Source organism: Aptenodytes patagonicus, chromosome 1 (genome assembly GCF_965638725.1).
Source record: "Aptenodytes patagonicus chromosome 1, bAptPat1.pri.cur, whole genome shotgun sequence".
Lineage (NCBI taxonomy): Eukaryota > Metazoa > Chordata > Aves > Sphenisciformes > Spheniscidae > Aptenodytes > Aptenodytes patagonicus.
In genome coordinates this window covers 195,090,449-195,110,272 of record NC_134949.1, presented here as the reverse complement: position 1 = coordinate 195,110,272, position 19,824 = coordinate 195,090,449, and the positions used below count along the sequence as shown (strand labels likewise).

The 19,824-nt window shown below is 41.3% G+C and overlaps 1 protein-coding gene across 1 annotated transcript; it reads left to right on the top strand.

The window, feature by feature from the left end:
- Positions 1 to 1,126: 1,126 nt before the first annotated feature.
- On the top strand, positions 1,127 to 19,460 carry CPB2 (carboxypeptidase B2). The gene is made up of 11 exons (XM_076363688.1): positions 1,127 to 1,211; positions 5,253 to 5,328; positions 8,020 to 8,144; positions 8,237 to 8,345; positions 8,878 to 8,979; positions 9,531 to 9,635; positions 12,218 to 12,334; positions 13,326 to 13,416; positions 16,931 to 17,133; positions 18,986 to 19,070; positions 19,198 to 19,460. Exons 1-11 carry the CDS (start codon positions 1,141 to 1,143, stop codon positions 19,380 to 19,382), a joined length of 1,269 nt encoding a protein of 422 aa, XP_076219803.1. The 5' UTR covers positions 1,127 to 1,140; the 3' UTR covers positions 19,383 to 19,460.
- Positions 19,461 to 19,824: the final 364 nt, after the last annotated feature.

The following is a 19,824-nucleotide window of genomic DNA, read 5'->3' as shown; positions in this document are numbered from 1 at the left end:
TTCTTGTAGTGAGGGGCCCAAAACTGAACACAGTATTCGAGGTGCGGCCTCACCAGGGCCGAGTACAGGGGCACGATCACTTCCCTACTCCTGCTGGCCACACTATTTCTGATACAGGCCAGGATGCCATTGGCCTTCTTGGCCACCTGGGCACACTGCTGGCTCATGTTCAGCCGGCTGTCAACCAGCACCCCCAGGTCCTTTTCCGCCAGGCAGCTTTCCAGCCACTCTTCCCCAAGCCTGTAGCGCTGCATGGGGTTGTTGTGGCTGAAGTGCAGGACCCGGCACTTGGCCTTGTTGAATCTCATACAGTTGGCCTGGGCCCATGGATCCAGCCTGTCCAGGTCCCTCTGCAGAGCCTTCCTACCCTCGAGCAGATCAACACTCCCGCCCAACTTGGGGTCGTCTGCAAACTGACTGAGGGTGCACTCGATCCCCTCATCCAGATCATTGATAAAGATATTGAACAAGACTGGCCCCAGTACTGAGCCCTGGGGAACACCGCTCGTGACCGGCCACCAACTGGATTGAACTCCATTCACCACAACTCTCTGGGCCCGGCCGTCCAGCCAGTTTTTTACCCAGTGAAGAGTACACCTGTCTAAGCCGTGAGCCGCCAGCTTCTCCAGGAGAATGCTGTGGGAGACGGTGTCAAAGGCCTTGCTGAAGTCCAGGTAGACCACACCCACAGCCTTTCCCTCATCCACTAGGCAGGTCACCTGGTCATAGCAGATCAGGTTGGTCAAGCAGGACCTGCCTTTCATGAACCCGTGCTGGCTGAACAGAACACGCTGCTGGACCTCCGTAAATATTAGGGGACCACAAAAACTTTGCGCTTGGTGTTCTTTCTTATGTCTGTGGTTTGTAGCTGCAATGAAATGACACAAAGGCTGAGATGACAAAGTGACTTGTCAATATGAAAATGTCCAAAATGTACCTTATCCTTTTGTGGATGGGTGACATCAATACCAGCAGGAGGGAGCTCTGTCATATTGACTTAGCCACCAGGAGCTTGGGGTTGAGGTGAGAGAGAGTATTACATTTTAACCACTCTTTAAATAACATTTTTTAAATCAATAATGTGGGTCCTGAACCTTTGGCTTTCCAATTGCATTTGGTTTCATTGTGGATGCTGTGAAGATGAAGTTTTACCTGCTCTTTTTTACCCTATTTATTTGGATTCAAGAGAAGCATGTCTTCACTCTTCCAAGGTAAGTATCTGATGGTGCTACTTGGCTTTTAGTGTGTGGTGAGTGAGACAGGGAAAGTATTGAAGGAAAAGAACTCCAAGTTGCATAAGAAAACATTTGGCAAATGTTGACATTTATTTATTGCTCTTGTAATTGGATATGTGGTTCAATTTAATATATAGATGGTGGGGGAAATGAAATTAATCTAAGTCTTCTTTGCATCCATAAATCCTTTGTTTTTAATCATATTAAAACTATTCTTTCTGGTCTAAGTGCAAATCAGTTCTGTTCATTCAGTGCTTTTGAATGCCAATAAAGGGCATTCTGAAACTTAATGGGAAAAAATAATTTGCTTCATTTGCCTTAAAACAAGACCTTAAATGAATTACTTCTTGAAGTAGAGAGAGAAACAATTTCAGAAAGTGCTAACAATCTGTTTTCTTTCTAAAGCAGCTTTTATGATTGTTTTTCCAATCATAAATAATTTTTGAATAACCGTTTGGTATTTGTACAATGCTTCAGAAGCAGCTTTATTGTTACCTATCGATAAACTTCAGGAATGCCCTGAAACCAAATGCTTTGTTAAAACATGAGAACATATGTCAGAGATGAAGACAGCCAAAGTGCATTTATTTTCTACATGTACAGCTGGTTTAAAAACCTGAAATGTTTTAATAGGTAGACCTAAAAGGATAAGCCCCTCATGTGGTGACATTAAGCAAGATGAACAAGCTATAGGAATCACGATTAAACACAGCCTGCTCCCAGGACTGAAATACCTGCACAAATAATAGTGAATTATGTCTCACAGCCTTCTGTGACTCCGCACCACAAGCCAGTGGGCAGACCTGTGAGAGGTGAACACTTCTTGAGTTCATGCCTTAAAAAGAGAATCTTTCGTCTCCATTTGTGTTGCAACCATATCTTGTTGTGGATTGCTATGGAGGTGTGAGGGTTAAAGTATGGGGACAGTTAAACATGTTTTTAGGTGAATTCAGTGGAGCAATATTGCTCTGTGCTACTCGAAGGTTCATTTATTTCATGTTTAAATAAAACACTGAATATCTGACCCTTACAGAAGCATATGGCATTTCCCACTGGAAAGCATGAGTCTAACCCTCCCAGCCCCGGTTATGAAAATGGCTAAAATAATGAGATTTTAAAGGTGATATATTATATCTGACTTTTTACTTTTATTTGAGTGCTAGCGTTGGAGGATTTAGTCATGTATTAAAGCTTCCCTTTGCAAGGTTATAGTGTGATTACTGCATCTGGACTTCTAAGAAAAATACCGAACATTGTGAGACTTGTGAAAGAGCTGATAACCCCGGAAAGACACCTAGCTCACTTGTAGGGAAGTGCAGCCTCCAAGGCTGGAGGCTGTTTGAGAGGCAGAAAGGTGGGAGAAAAGAGAGCCCACAGGCAGACATCTGTGCTCCAGGCAGACGAACAGGTTACGTGGTCCAGGAGAACAGGAGAAGATGCTGGCAGCACTCCTCTAGTGACACTACCTGCTAGAGCCAGGGTAAGACATTCAGCTGAAGACAAGTCGGGAGGCCTCTCTTCTGGAGATGTTAGTCAGAAAGAACATGCAAGGTTTAAATGAAGCCAGGCTATGATGACAGAGAGACACAGCCATGCTGATGCCTTGTTTTTGTGGGCCTGTGTGATATGTGATGCTGACGGCCTTCCTAGTGACTGAGAAATGCAATGGAGAGGAGGGATGAAGAGACTGAGATGCCTGCAGAGAGCCGGCACTGATTTATGTCTATCTGTGAGATGGTGGCCAGGGCCCCTGGATGGGTTTCATCTGACTATATGGGATTTCCACACAGTTCTGCATGGGAACAAGTCCCCTTCACCTCCCTGTACAGCTAGTGGAGAAAAATATGTGTATTTAAGTTATAATTCATTCCAGTTTAGCACACACATCTAAATTAGCTCAGGTTAACCGGACCCTGACAGTGCCTGTTTCTTTATTAAGAGAGTGACTAGCTCAGATGAAGATATCAAAACCATCTGAAATGAACTGTAATGCATCCCACTCACTGTGTCATAGCTACATAAGACCTGAGCATTGTAGTGTGGGGATGGCAGCTGGACTGCCACTGGGAGTGGAAAAACAGATGGGGAACAGTGACAGAGTCCAGTGGGACCCTGGCAGAAAGTTGGAGGAAGGGAACGAGAGGGATCCTCTTAAGGACAAACTCAAAGAGCAACCAGAGAAGCAGGGCATGAGGACAGAAAGTGAAAGAAAAGAGGCGTCTTCAAGACGAACATGTCCAGCCATACCAGGGCAGCAGGCAGGGCAAGGAAGCTGGAGGTGAAAAGTTGTTTCTAAGATTAGCATAAAGGCAATAATTAGAGCTTTTGTCTGGGTGTTTTCTAACAGGAGTGGGGCAGAAGACAGATGAAAGAGGGTATAATGCCCAATCGAAGCAGAGGAACTGAGAAGCCCAACGACTACAATTTCAGCTGTTAATACTCCCCATGTTAAACATGACTACAAGAGCAAGGGCAGAACTTGGATCAGCTTGTTCAGTGTATTCAGGTCCTACCAACGACAGCTATAGAGGAATTGCTGCTAGCTACCACCTGTCCAGTGCTTACCACACTCAGCTGAAATATTTGTGCAACAAATGGCGGGGTACAGGTACATACCAGCTTCCTCGTTATGGCACTCTCAGGCTGTGGGAATCATAGGACAAAACCAGGTGCAGCAGCCCTTTTCTGGTCTCCCCTGTGAAAAGACTTCCCCAGATACGAGAAGACAAATTCACTTTTAAAGTAGCCCCAAACACACGCTTTGGAGTGCACTTGCCTAAAGAAATAGGCAAACTGCCAACCCTGCCTATCCCTGATTGCTTTTTGATGCTCTGTCAAATGATGGTGGAGGCAAAAATAGGGCTGGCGTGTTGTTGGTTCTGCATGAGAAACAACAGTGATTGCTTGGACCCTGGCTAAAAGTAGAAAAGATGAATCACCTGGTTGCCAGATGCTGTCAGGTCTCTGCTCAAAATCAGTCACAACAAGAAGTTGTGACAATCATGTTATGCAGCTTGAAAACACTAGTTTTGAGAGCCTTGCCTGTTTTCTTTTCAGAACAGCTTTTGCAATAGGGCTGGCAGGGACTTCCACAGTGCCTGGTTTATGCACTGCCACCAACTCCACACAATTAGAGGGCTGAGAGCCACCCCAGCCCAGAAAATGGAAATAGGGGTCTGACATTCCCCTGAGTCTCCTCCTTCTACACACACAGGTTATTTTAATTATCTATCCAATGCAATTTTGAACTACATGGCTTGCAGGGCACTGAAGATCAGGGCTGGATTTACAATGCAAACTGGTATTTTTTCTTTCCAGAAAGTGAATTTCACTTCTGTCACCAATGGTGGGGTCAGGCATGGAGTAGCTGGGAAGCGCCATCTCATGTACAGCGTGTCCGGACCATGGGTTTCAAGTAGAAGGGGAATATAAGTTACCGGGCAAAGAGGGGGAGGACAGTGGAATAGACCAACTGAAACCATACCTGGCAGAGGGACAGAAATGAGGAGATCAGAAAAACTGGACTGGAGTAGGAATGACAATGGTAGTAGCCTCTGCACATCTACAAAACATCACGTTTGGCTTTTGCCAAACTGGGAGGGCTTTTGCTAGACTGGGAGGGCTCAAGTCTCTGCTGAACAGTGACTGAGACCAAGAAACTCAGGGGAGAACAGGAGAGCTGCCTTCCTGGTCTAGGCTAGTTTTCCATTGGTGCTGCTGCACTCCGGATTAGCTGGGGCTGGTTATTGTTGTGCTGGTGCCAGCTCCCAGGAGCGATCTCAGAGTCCAGCGGTAGACATTGGCTAAAAAAGCCCTGCAACACCTCTTTCATGGATTTTACTGATTGGCAGAAGCAGAGGCTGGAACGGGGCTCAGCATCTTCATTACTGAATCTTCTTCGAGTTCATGGCAGCCAAGCCAGGGAAGACGAGAAAGGCCAAGCCTGCTTCTCTACTTTTGCGTGACCTAGAATAGTTCCGAGTACCTGTGCTTTACCTAAATACCCTTGTTTTTCAGGGACAAAGTTTTGTGGGCTCTCCCACAAACAGACGAACAGGTTGAAGCCCTTCAGGACTTACTGAACACCACCGAGGTAAACAGATCCCTCTGTCTCTCTGGTCTCTAGGCCAAATTCTTCCCCGAAGTGCACTAATACTGTCCCCCACCACCACCCAAAAAAGATTTAGCCCACTTTCATTCATTTGTCCTAATACAGCAACTCAGAAAATGCTTGGTTTTCATCGCTCCGCTACCTTCTGGTTTACATGAGGGGACCCCTCCTTCATAAAGTTATAGTAGTGCATTATATCAGAGCTCAGATTTCTGCAATTGATTTTGTGTATTAAGACACTGCAAAATTGGCAAAGCACCAACACACAATAAGTAGAAATACATTTGCTAGGGAACATCAGCACTTTAGATCAATGCAATCTTGACCTATATGACTTGCACAGCTTTGAAGATCAGGACTGGATTTTTGTGGTATTTTTCTTAAAGTGGCATTTAGAAGATAAAAATCTCTTAAGCAATACTTTTTTTAATTACTTCTATCTTTCATTAAAGAACAGAGTATTTAATTAAAATGAGGCATCTCTTCCTCTTCAAAAGCATTTGCCCAATCACACCCTCCCAGTTCGAAGCCAACACTCTGCAACAGGGGTGTAACCATTCCCTCGACCAACATAATTTACAGGATGATTGTGGATGTGTCTCAGATGACTGAGAGCTTTTAATGGTGCCTATGCCCAGTCTTTCTCCGTCTTTCTTGGCTCCTATTCATTTTATGTCCACACCAAAATCCTATTAGTCTTCTGCTGTCCCTGCTAGCATCTTCTGATCCTTCCCTTCAGTTCTCACAAACCTTGATAACCTTCCTTCCTCTTTTCTACCTCCACAAGTCAACTCACATATCCATCTCCTTTGCTGTACCAAAATAAATCTCCCCTCCTCCATCTTTTCCTCACCACTGTCACTCTTCACTTTCTTGTACACAGGAGCCCCAAGAAGTCATGAAGAACAACTGCAGTACATTCAGTGCAGAGAGAGCATGCGGTGGTTTCTACTAAGTCATTTATGTGAATATGCAAACTGAACATTTTTCAAGGGTTATAAATTGGCCATTTTTTTTCCATGGCTATAAATTGCTCAAGTTATAAGAAGAAAAGGGAAAGGGAATGGGAGAAGGAACGGTAATAGGAAAGGGAAAGGGAAAGGAAAAGAGAAAGGGAAAGGGAAGACACAAACCTCGCAATAAATTTTAATGGCTAAAATCTAGCAAAAAAGCAGCAATTGAAAATTAGCATCTTACAAGAAGAATTATTAGGCTAATTATAGGTGCTACTGCTGCACAAGTTGGAAAGCAAAAACCTAAAACAAAGGAAATGCTTTGTTCTTACAGCACACGCATTGCATGTAGCATCCAACAGAAGACCCAGACGCAGGAACACCTACAACAGTCTTTTGTAGCTGCCCCTAGGGGAGTATTGACCATTGCTGATGATGTGTAAAGAGATCAATAATGATATGCACTATCAAAGTTTCCCATTTACCCCCATTCATTGCTCCTCTGCCACCTCAGCTGTGTCAATCCAGAGTTCTTTAGTTCTCCTTACTCTCAATTCAAAGAATGCCTACACCAAAGAGAAACTGAATCTGAACTGGTGCATGTCAGTGCAGACAGCAGGCTAGCCAGGGCAACAGGGAAATCGGTGCTGGGGAGCTAAGCATCCAGCTTGCTTCTTGGATGGGTTTTCCAAACAATGCTGAGCCGTGCGATGCTGTCACTACCCTGCCAATAATGTCTGAGATGGCTACACTGAGACTAGCTCAGCCATTTGTATAGCACATTGCAGTAATATACCCAGTGGCCAAACGTTTTACCATTTATTGTTCCAAAGTCTTGATTAAAAGCACGGATGAGTTTTCTGTATGATTTTGCAGACATATTCTCTCTGAGAAATGAGTGAGTAAACAGTTGACAGCTGATACATGCCTGGAAACATGGCACCCTAAGTTGAATGTAATATTCCTGGTGCAACTGCACCAGAAAGGAAAAAAATAAACCCTATTGTCTGGCAACTCCATGCTGTATGTCTTCAAGAATGCATCCAAGAATTATGTTGACCTTTTTCACATTGTAAATTCATGCCTAATCTTCTGCTTACTGTCACCCCTAGATCTCTTGGTATTATTGGTTCTAAAGTTTCAGTCTTTTATTGAATATGTTGCTTTCTGTTTTTATTATTGTAAAAGATTTAATTTTACCAAGAAGAATCTCATTTTCTTATTTTCCTCCCATTTCTAATCTCTGTATTGCTGCTTCAACTTGACTTATATTTAAACCCCTTCTGGCATTTATCTCCTCCCTGATCAAAGTCATCAGCGAATACAATAACTACAAAGACTGGTCTGATCTTCATTAATTCTCCAAATACCCTCAGGGAAAATAACTCTCAGCAGACTTGAAAACATATAACATAATAACCAGCTAAACATATCTATTATACTAGAAATTCTATCTCAGAAAATGTTATGTTCCTGTCTTTGTTCTTGATTTATGAATATATGTGCAGAAGTCATTATAAACACTTCTTAAATACACACGTTTCATTTCCAGCAGTAGCAGAATGCTATAACACAACACAGGGAACATTAAACTGCTTGTTACAAGTGGTCTCTTAAATTGAAAACATATGCTTTGATTATTTTCAAAATACTTATTAAATGTTAGTATTTTTTCTTTCCTCAGTAAAAAAAAAATAAAATGTTTTCGGAAACTTTGCAGGTCATTCTCTGGCAACCTGTTGTGGTTGAAAACATCAAGAAGGACAGAGAAGTCCATTTCTATGTCAGAGCATCCAGCATAAATAGCATAAAAGCTCAGTTAAGGCAACTGACCATCCAACACAAGTATGTATTTTTTATTTGTTGTCATGAATGTTTCTGTAAAGTTGTTTTGTCATTTATTTAACAGGAGGTTGTGCTCTTTCTTTGTTATTCAGAGTCTTGATGGGAGATGCTCAAGGACTTATTGAAAAACAGACTGTCAATGACACAGTCAACCCACGCAGTTCTTCATCGTATTATGAAAACTACCATTCAATGAAAGAAGTAAGATATTTTTGTTGCAATCCTCTGTAGATTCAAGGGGTGAAATTTGTCTCATGGTTGAGAATGGAGATAGGGAAAGAAATCATCAACAGGTAAATAATTACCATTGCATTGCTCAACCACTGAGAGTTGTATTTACTATAATGCCTTCATAGAGAAAGAAAGAAGCACCAGACAAAATCTCTCATATGTGTATTGCCTCAAACTGCCATTCAAATGCAGTCAATACAGAAGAAAAATGAAGTCACAAAACAACATATAAATATTTAAAACATGAAATTAATAATAATTTAACCAAATAGAACTAAAGAGGAATTTCAGGGCTATACTTGGACTGTGTTGTGACTGTACCTTACTATTTAAGAGAAATTAGAGTCAGGCAAGTGGTAAGTGGGCTGAATTGCTAGTTTTTCTTTCCCATCAGCTAAAGAGGCAAGATTTTGGGGGGAAGAATGAATTCAAGTCTAGACCACTTTCAGGGACGAAGGAAAACAATAGGGAGAAGATCTATTTACTAACTTGATCCTTGCAGATATACCGTTGGATGGAAGAAGTAGTGAAAGTCCATTCTGACCTCCTCCAGAAAATTTATATTGGATCATCATATGAAAAACGACCACTTTATGTTCTGAAGGTACAGCTGTGACTTACTGCAAAAACTTTCCAAGTACTAATGTAAGCAAGTGATGGGGTTTGGCCAGAACACTTTCTTAAATCTATACTTATATGCATATTTTTGTGGGGTTTAGAAGTTTCCTAACTTCTTCTAGTAAGGTGCATTACCTTTGCAAAGTCATTTGACCACATTAGGTTCCTTGTTGGATTTCAAAGAAGTTACAACATCTAGGCCATCATCCAAAGGCATGAAATACTGGCATGGTGGATACCCTCCTCTGTTGACTCTGAAGCCAATCTAGTGTGTTGCCCTGCATAGCTGGTGATCTACTCACTTGACCTCAGGTCTTGCTGTAGTCTTGGTGTCTATGTTTGGAGCTTGCTGCAAGCAGTCTGTATATGGCTCTCTGACTGTATGCGAATGTAACTGACAGCAGTATCCTGGCCCAGGATCAGTCTAAGCTCTCCCTACAGATGCTTCTTCTTCCGTCTTGGTTACCCTTTTCACTTCCACTTTTATGTGGTACACTTTACAATGGTGACATTTTAATACAATTTCTCTTTTGTCAGCTTTCTAAAAGCCAGGGAAAATCCAAAAGTGCCATATGGATTGACTGTGGTATCCACGCTAGAGAATGGATTTCTCCTGCTTTTTGCCTGTGGTTCATAGGCCATGTGAGTAGCTAATCACATCTGATTACTGTTTTCAAAGCAAAGCAAAAAATCTTGATGCCATTTACCTTCTCTGTCCAATTGTGCTCTAAGCTCCATAAAGTCTTAATCTATTTACTTCCACAACACCAACACACAAGATTCGTGCCTAAGCTGCATACGTAGCAGTGAGTGTGTCTGCATGTATGTGTGTGTCAGTAGATGGAGGTGTACGTGTGTGAGAGAGAGAAAGTCACACGGATCGAATGCAAAAGAGCTCAGATGTATTCTCATGTATGAAAGAAACTTCAAAGTACGTGCGGCAAATTCAACAGAGATGTTTACAATTATGAACAGCCAGGGATGGAGAGGGCATGCCAGGAAAAGCATGTATTTGGTAATCTACTAGGGCTATGTCTATACTGCCACATGGATTCAAGGAATGATCTTGGCTCTGGGTCATGCAGCACATGGTGTCTCGTGCCCGTATTACTGCAGCTGGCACTGCCTGGAGCAGATCAGAGGACACCCAGAGTGAGCTCAAGCTGTCCGACAACCCTTGGCTCTTCCCTACGTGCCTTCCTAGAGCAATAGGTATCCCACACTCGTCTGCTTCAGGCATGGCATAGCTCCACACCAGCACGCACACCAGCAGTCTCTACTTAGCACTTGCTGGGATGTGTCACCTCCTGCTGTGTCTGCTGCTACCGCTACTCTGCCTCCTGCCTCTGCATTTTCTATTTGTGCTCCTGCTTTTTTCTGGATCTGCCTCATTCAGAGAATGAGGCCACACAAGCCACCTTCTTCTGAAGGTACCATCCCTGCTAGAGACACCCTCATTTCAGACCTCCAGAACATGACCAACAACTGCCAGCCACACGCATAGTACCAGTTCATGGAAACTAGTAAATGACTGATGGGATGAGACTGTAGTATGGGCTTAGCCCGACCAGCCTTGATGTGCAGCTGCAGACCAATGGTCACATCTGATCTTTAATATCTTTAATATCTACACTGCTCAGGATAGTGAACAAAGGTACACCAAAAGATACAACATCCATGGTTTGCACTTGATTCTTAACATATGTTGCCTTGGTGTTTTGGAATTTAAGGCATTTCTGCTCAACTCATTATGCTGAGCTGCTGGCCCAATTCCTAGTATGGACCAGGAAAAGGCTCCTAAGGCCTTTCTGGCCCAGATGAGGTTGCCCAGCTTGCTCAGTTAATGTCCTGAGATACTGTTTACTGTTACTTTTTCACAAAAGGAAAGTTGACAGTAAAAATAAGATAGACGAGATTGAGACTTCACAATCACCAGTACTGTAGCCAGAGAAACAACATAGATGAGTCCTGGAAACATGAATTATGGTTTGGACGTGATGGAACTAAATAATGATGATGATAAGAAGAAGAAGAAATGTGTTTATTTCTGTCCTCGGTCACAACTATAAAACCTCAATGACTATAACACTTGAAAGGAGATTGCAGGAGTTAGGGACAGATACAGCTGAATGTACCTTGTGACCCACTGATAATCCCAGTTTTCAAGGTTCCCTCGGAGAGAAATGCATTTGCCCTTTTCGTGCTGCTCCAAATAATTACCAGCTGTGCTGTCACTTTGCCAGTGACATGTCCCTGCAGCATTTTTCAGAAGTAACAAGCTGAACATTTAGGTTCTCCATTCCCTTGATCTAATTTACGTGTTTTAAATACAAATTTTATTTCTGTATCTCTTCATGAAGTAACATTTTAAAATCTGACATTAATACACATCTGCGCACACACACACTAAAATCACTAGCTCTCTCTAGCGAATCCTAGGCATTCTTTATAATGGGTCCACTCCTTATCATTTAATTTTGTCGTTAAGATTGTAGAAAGATTGACATTTCTCATTTAGTCACAGAAAGTCCATTGCCTGAGGAAAAATAGGAAGGATTTAAAATGAAAGAAGGTGGTTTAAGTAAGGCATAAAGAAAAAAAAAAAAGATATGATTAAGGACTTATTCTATTCTAATAGTAACAAAACCACTTATCTAGGTTAAAATTTATCCCTGTGTCGTGGACCAACAACCAGGTTAGGTATCACTAAAGCCTTCACAATAGGCTGTAAGGCAAAATTAGCAATGCAGATCTTACTGACTCTTGGCATACAAGTGCATTGAACTCACAATGCAACCAGAAGAAATAATGTTATGTAAAGGAGCCATTTGAAATGTTACTTGTTATTTTTGGGCTTGCTTTATTTTATGCTACTTTTGTGGTATTTTGGTGGGAGGGAGGGTTTCTATCATTTATACAAGCAGCAAAAGCTCAACCCTTCCTATTAATAGGCTTCAACTCTCTCTCATGACCACCCATTAACAGTAAAGGACTGCAGTGTGTCTGATTGACTGTATCAGTTCAATTCCTACACTCTCCCTGGCACTTCCAACCGAAGAGCTACTTTGCTATTTAGCAACTTCTGTAATGCAATGTGCCTCTATCAGGAGGTAGACTGGTCTGATAATTGCAGTTATTTTACATAAGCCATCAGGTGCCTTTCTAGGAAGGTAAGAAAACCACTATTACGAATGTTTTTAATAAGTTTCCCCTGTGCTTTATAGGCAATCCATATGCGTGAGAGAGATCAGACCATGACAACACTTCTGGAGCACTTTGATTTCTACGTCATGCCTGTGATGAATGTGGACGGCTATGAGTACACGTGGAGCCATCCCTCTGTACGTAGAGCTTTTTTGACAGGCTGTGCAACGTACTGATGTGCTACTTATGGGAACTATCAGTGTGCATGCTTAGGGCATCATTTCCATCCTGGAACTGCATGCCCCAAACTCTTAATCTGTGCTTGGAATTTCTGCATCTCTGCCCTATTTAAACCACAGCAAATACTGCAAATAATTGGCATTTGACCCACAGTACCTTTGTGTCTTCCAAGCTGCTGGAAATGCATTTGGAAATGACTGAATCTCATCCTGGGATTTTAATACTTCCAGATGCCAGGGAATGCCTGTGTCAGCCTTCAGCAGCAAGGTTACAAATACTGGCACAAACCAGCACAAGCTGAATAGCATGCTGCATCACATAGAGCACAGCCATTAACTCACTCCTTCCTCCTGCAAGGTAGCCTCGTTCTCCGAGTACTTTTTGTTTCAGATAAGTGAAGGTACAACAGGTATCTTTTGTCCAGGATTTTATTTATTGGTTGGAAATTCCAAGCCGTTGAGATGATTCTTTGATCTTTAGATCCTTCACTCAAGTTAAAAAAGAAAAATCTCCTCCACTCTTTTACTCATTCAATCTTCAACCCAGCTTGGCTCGCATTTGGGTAACTATGCATATACACCTCAACAGCTGCACACCAAATTTCCAACTTCCTACATGCTGTCAGCAATGCCTACAGAAAGGTTGGACTCGGACTCCTAAGCTCACATACCTAGCCAAACTGTATGTCTTCTCCTCTCCTTCCACAGTCCAAATCCATTGAAATCAGACCAGATGCGACCACTTCCTATCCTACCCAACATTTCCTTTTATCACCCAGCCTCACTGGCAATCAGGTTGTGGTTTTATAATCTTCCTTGGTCTTTTGCCCCTTCATTGGCACATGACCTGTAGAGGCACAAGTGGGAAGTCACATTTAACTAACCAGTGAGATGGTGCATCACTTTTCTCAGCTTTTTCCCTGAACATGGCTTACGTGTCTCTTCATAGAATCGGCTGTGGAGAAAGAGCCGCTCATCGCACGGTAACAGCAAGTGCATCGGTACTGACATGAACAGGAATTTTGATGCGCACTGGTGTGGTATGACATCATTTCCTTCCTATTGCACCCCTGCCTCACTTTTAGCCTTTAAAATTATTTATTTTGAAAATGTTTTCATTCACCATTTCACAAAGTTGATATAAAGACAAATGCAGCTGAATATCTGTTATGAACTGGTGAACACTTCCCCAACTTGAGACACTTTTTGTTGGGACTCAGGATTTTTCCTCCCCAGATGCCACATGGGGGACTAACCTCTTCCCAGCACAATGACAAGAGAGAAGGGGACCAGGACACTGGATCCTGCCCCTTGCATCACACCACGACACACCTGGTACAGGCTATTGGTGGGAAGGAGGAAAGAGGGAAGAGGTGGCCCTTGCCATGTCACCCAAGGCCTGTTGCACCATCCAGTTGAGTAGATGATCCACCATGTCCTATGAACTGATCACCTCAGCCATCCTTCAGTAATGCCTAGCTGACCAAAATTTTTTGGCTCTCAGTGTTTGTTGTAAAGGCTGTATCACATTTACTTATCCGCAGGCACTTGACAGGTTTTTAATAGTCTGCAGAATAGCTACCTTAAAATGTTACCCTATGGATCTGATCTGCCTTCACTCAGTACTGACACTAATGTCCTGTATGACTTTCAGTCATTTTAGTCCATTGCTAAACTGGGAATAAAGATGTTTATTTACCATCCATGACCATTATATGGAGAGAAACATACATTTTTTCAGGCACAAAATTATGAGGATGGGGACCAAATACATAGATTTAAAAGCGACATTCAGTATAGATATGCCATAAAACCAGAACTTGGAGTAGTCTGAAGGAATAACAGCAAAAAACTATGTGATACAGATACTAGTTTCAGGGAAAGGTTACGTAATGCAGTGCATTCAACTTGCGAAGCACTTTTGGTGGTGAACAACTTCTGAAGCAGAGAAATGATTCTACTTTACAAAAAGCAGAATAATACAGGTAGATTAGAAAGTGCTTCCTCTCTAAGTAAGTCTGGACAAAATGTACACCTTCTTACAGGGCAAAACCAAAACATCTTACGTGAGTAACTAGGGAAGTATTCATACTGTTTTCAGCCATGCTACACTTCTCTCTTACACATGGCTGAAAACACAGAGAAGCCTCAGCACCTTGCAGGGTCATTGGAGAGAAAAAACTGTGCAGATGAATCTAAGCACCAAAATCAGGTGCTTACAATAACTTAAACAGATGGTTTATAAAGACATCTCCCTAGGTTTCTACTTCTTTTAGTTATACAGTCAGTAAAATGCTGAAAAACAAAATCCTATTTTTCTTAGTTAGCATAAAAATATTGTTTATACTGATTCAGATACATTAGCAACTGACAGCAATGGTTGAACAGATTTGATCCAGAACATATTAACTGTAGAACCTCCATTATTGCTGTAGCTGTGTGAAACACCAGGAGTTCAACAGCATCCTCAAAAGAACCAAGCTGCAGTCTTATCACTTTATAACACTTTTGTAATTATTATTAACTGTGTCAATTGAATAAAATAACACAATTGTGTTCATGGGAAACGACCACAGATTCATGGGAACCTGCAATTTAATCTTTACTTACATACTTTTAAACAGAGAAGAGTTCTTGTCGAGGGTGCCAAATGTTCAGACTTCCACTGGCTTCAGATTTGCTTGTGAATACACTTTGTGCCACCGCAAAGTTCCAGGTTTTAGATCTATGCATTTAATTAGCAATGTACCACCATGTTTATCTGTTCTTCCTCTTCAGCTGCTCAGATAACAACTTTATGGACTTTATGAACAAAGCCCTCATGGATTTTATGAAGAGCAAAATATACTAAATGCACTGATACCTTACGCTTTTCTTTTAGACCAATAAAAAGCAAAATTACTCCACTAAAAGCAATGCACTAACTTGGAATTTGCTCTGTGGAACTAAATTTGACTGGAACCCAGACTTAAGTTTTTCTCCACATTTTCTGTATCGTTTCCTTAGCTGGCTGTTCTCAGTGTGACCCAGAATTTAGGAAAGCAGACAGAACATTCATCCAAGATTGCCAGCCAACAGATTCTTCATTGCCTTTTTCCTTGGACAGTACTCACTTCTGTGTAAAACAGAACAGTGTAGAATTTAACATCCTCATTTTGCCACTTTTGCATGATTTCGCATAGATGCCAGGAATTGTTTGCATTTTCATGTGCATGAATTTTCATGGACTGTCTGTGAAATCCCCCTCAATTCAGAAACATTACGGCTTATACATATATCGCAGAACATAAACATACCACAGCCTTCTCTGCCCCAGTACCCTTGTTTCTGGCCTCCCAGCCTGCATCTTGCAGACTCGGTGCCTCTGTCGCCACTTCTCCCCCACAGCCTGCTCTCTTCACTATATTATTTCTGCTGCTTCTGCTGTGTCATACAAGGGTGTAGGTCATCTGAGGAGTTATTTTCAGCCACAGATATTATAAAGGGGCTTGCAGTATCTGTGGAACAGTTGAATGCATGAAAATACAGGCTTATTCTTAACATCGACAGCCAGGTACCACCACATCACCTAGTCTTTCTGTCTGTCACAACTACATTTCACCCAAATACACCTGTACGGAGCCTTGCAAATTTTAATTAATTAAAACATATATATCTCTCTCTCAAAATTTTTAAGTGTTTTTGGGGTCCAGATATGCTCCCCACTACTTTGTGGCATGCTCTAGATCTTCCGTAGATATCACTGGCACCAGAAGATGTTTCCTCCTCCTGTATCATATGATAATAGCTTGTGTTGCTTCTACAGGGCTGCTACTCTGCAGATATAACTGGCATTATTGATTTCTGGAAGATGGACATCTGTTAAAGTGTCCCAAGAAGAAAGTCTTGTGGGTGTTAAAGTACTCAGTGAGCTTTATTCCTGCATAAGATTTAAGGATAAAATGTCCATTTAAACTACAGATAGTAGCAAAGGGGAAAATTTAGAAAATTTATTAAAACATGAAGAGCTGACATTTAACACTAAAGATCCTGGCTGCTTCCAGAAAGTTATTTGGTCTTATTCTGAAGATAGCAAAAATGGTGAATCCTAGTTGTCTTCTTGGTAACTTGTTCCAGTGCCTAGTTCTCCTCATTCTTAAAAACCTTCATTTTGACTTGTGTTTCTTCAACTTCCAATTGGCAGTTTGCTTTCCCCGAGATTAATCACTTAGAACTCCCTTCTTCCTGTAGTACTTCTAGATTTTAAGAAGGGATCTCACAATCTTGTTCTTGATGAATATAAATGAAGCATATTCATCCTCTCCTTTAAGACTTTTTATCCAGCCTTTGAATAATTTTCTTTTCTTCACCTTCTCCAATTTTTTTCAAGAGTACAGTAGGTGAGAAAACCAAGTAGGCTCGCACCGATTTCTACAAGCATGAGAGTTCTTTCCATAGCATGGCGGAGCCCATGATTTCTTGTGTATTAGCATCATGCTCTACTCTTTCATTAGACAAACAGAAATGCAGAAGGAAAGAAGTTAAGGAGTAACACTGTGCGCTTTTTTGTTACAGAGGAAGGAGCATCTCCCTATGAATGTCAGGAGATATACTGTGGACCCTACCCAGAGTCTGAGCCTGAAGTGAAAGCAGTGGCTCGCTTCGTCAGAGATCACAAAGACATCATTAAAGCCTACATAACCATGCACTCTTACTCCCAGTTGGTATTGTTTCCATATTCTTACACTATGGACAAAAGCAAAGACCATGATGAGCTGGTAAGTCTTCCCATCTCCTGAAGTTGTTTCAGAACTTCTTACCCTGCTTGGTTAGGCTTGTAATGAGGGAGTCACAGTGCTCTGAGGATCAAGAATTAGGAAATAAGATTTCTCTTGATGTTCTTAAGAACTCAAAGAAGTCTGGGCTGGTCTAGCAGTGTGTAAGTCAGCAAGCTTCTTCTGAAGACTATGGAAAAATAAACATTTATTCCAGATTGATAACACATCAACAACCCCCAATATGTTGAAGCTGCTGCTAAAAGAGCACAGTCTTGGTTTTTTGGACACCTTGAAAAGATACTTGTGCAAATTCCTGATTATGTTTTACAGTTTACACAAACTCTGAAATTAGTTGGGTGTGTAACTCTGAAAAACACCCTCCACATAACTAAGCAATGAGGTATTCTAGTGGGCACTTGCTACTTTTATTAAGGTTTTTGCTAGGGATACTTATTTAAAATGGTCCTAATGGTAGGACGGAAAACATATCCTGCTTATGTAGAATTTTACATTCTAGAGCCACCAAATCACACAGTAAAAACTCTCGTAGAAGACAGACAGAGTTCAAAACAGAAAAAGTAGCCGCTGCTTTTTCCCACTGACCATAAAACTCTGGCTTTGTCTGGATCTGGAAAGGATATCCAGGCTAAAATGGGACTTGCTAACACAGAGTAATCAAGCCACAAGAGTAGGTGGACAGCTTAGTCATATTACTCTTATTTAAAGACATTAAATTCCCTAGAGCAAGAAATTCCCTTTCCTGCACTTCCTAGCCCACTTTTTGGTGTTTCCTAAGGTCCAAGTGCTGAGGCAACAAATTCTTTTATTTGCAGCAAGGGCTCCCACCTAGCAGTAAGAAAGGAGAAGAAATCACATAAAGGCGACCAGAAAGCAGGTTTGCAGGCTTTGGGATTTGCCATGCGAGAAGACAGCGCATGTCTGAGGTGGACAGGTCATTTCATATGCTATATGACATAAGGACAGGCAGTAAGAGAGTTTATAAAGATACACGACTGACATTTGCACACACTGCTGTCATTTTTACTGCTTTTCAACCTCATGCATCTCCCATGTCACTTCACATATTTTATTTTTAAAAACACTTTATTTTAAAAAATAAATGTTTTATAGATAAGAGGACTGTAAAAAGTACACAATTAATGCACTGGAAGCACCCTACTTCATTAGACAAAACCCCAGACAGTCCAATATACCATTTCCATTGGTAACTAGTGCCAGTGTGTTCAGAAGAAGAAATTAAAAAAATCCAGTAATGTAAATATGGAGCAAACTAACTCCAAACAACATATAGAGTTATGCTGTCTTGGTTACTGTTTAATTTCCTGAAAAAAACTGTTTTATACACTGCAATAAAAAAATGCAGTTGTGTGTGAACAGTAATAATGCATTTGTGACTCCTTCCCTGTAAAGCAGAAAGAGATGCACTAATTCTGGGCATTTAAGTCGTCTTCATGGCTTAAGAGTAGAATTCCCTCAATGAAAATCTTTTTCTGCTGTTTTTGTCAATACTACATAAATCAACAGTGACTTAAATACTGTGGCGGAAAAGGAAAAATATGAGACAAGTGGGAACAAATGGTTTGACAACAGTTTGCTGCCTGAAGTGGTGGTAAGGTCCCATCTGTATTTTTTATCTAGCTACAGCAGAAATGCGATCTGTAGCATGGGCATATGCTGAAAATTTTAACCATGTTCTCTGGGTTTTCTAGAGCCTTTTATAAGAGTAGTTAACCAATGTGAGATCCAGAGCAGTGTTAAGTAAATCCTAACTGCATACATATTAACTATTATCACAAGGCTATAAAGCTAATAATGTTTTGTTTAATTTCAGGAAAGTCTGGCAAAGAAAGCAGCTAAAGCTATAAAGAGGACAACAAAGAAAACTTATGAACTTGGTCCTGGTGCACAAACAATTTGTAAGTATGACTTTACTACAACAATAGGCATGACAGCATATCCTTGCTAGCATCAGAAGACAGCTTTTGAACAGAAAACTGAAGCTCTGGTTTCAGGTAACTTACCTGTTTTCCCTTCCTCCCATAGATTTAGCTCCTGGAGGTTCAGACGACTGGGCTTACGATCTTGGTATTAAATATTCTTTTACCATTGAGCTTCGGGACACAGGAACTTACGGATTTTTGCTTCCTCCTCAGGAAATTAAACCAACTTGCTTAGAAGCACTTTCTGCTGTCAAAGAGATAGCTCAACACATTCTTCAAAATTTGTGATGTTGAATATAATTTATTCCAGCATGACTGTACTTAGTTAGCTCAAATAATAATAAAAAAGCTTGCTGCTTTATTAAATTTTTTTTTATATAGGCAAAAAAAAAGAATGACTGCACCCCCCGTACTTCATTTTAGAATACATCAGTTTTTTTCAACCTACTTATATACCTATACCTACAATGGTAGTTCAGTGCACTACATATATATCTATACCTAGTGGGAAGGGGAAAATAGCATAGATAATCTTATGTCCCTTTAGGTGGTGGGAACTCCAGGTGATGTAGCATTGAATGTGCCTCTGATTGACATGCGGCATGCTGGGCAGACCCCATCCATAGAAGAGATTCCCCCGTTTCGGTCATTCAAGCTATTATAGGATTTCCTTACAAGAAAACAACCCTATTCATCGCTTCCACTGTCAAACAGAAAGGATGTTCACAAG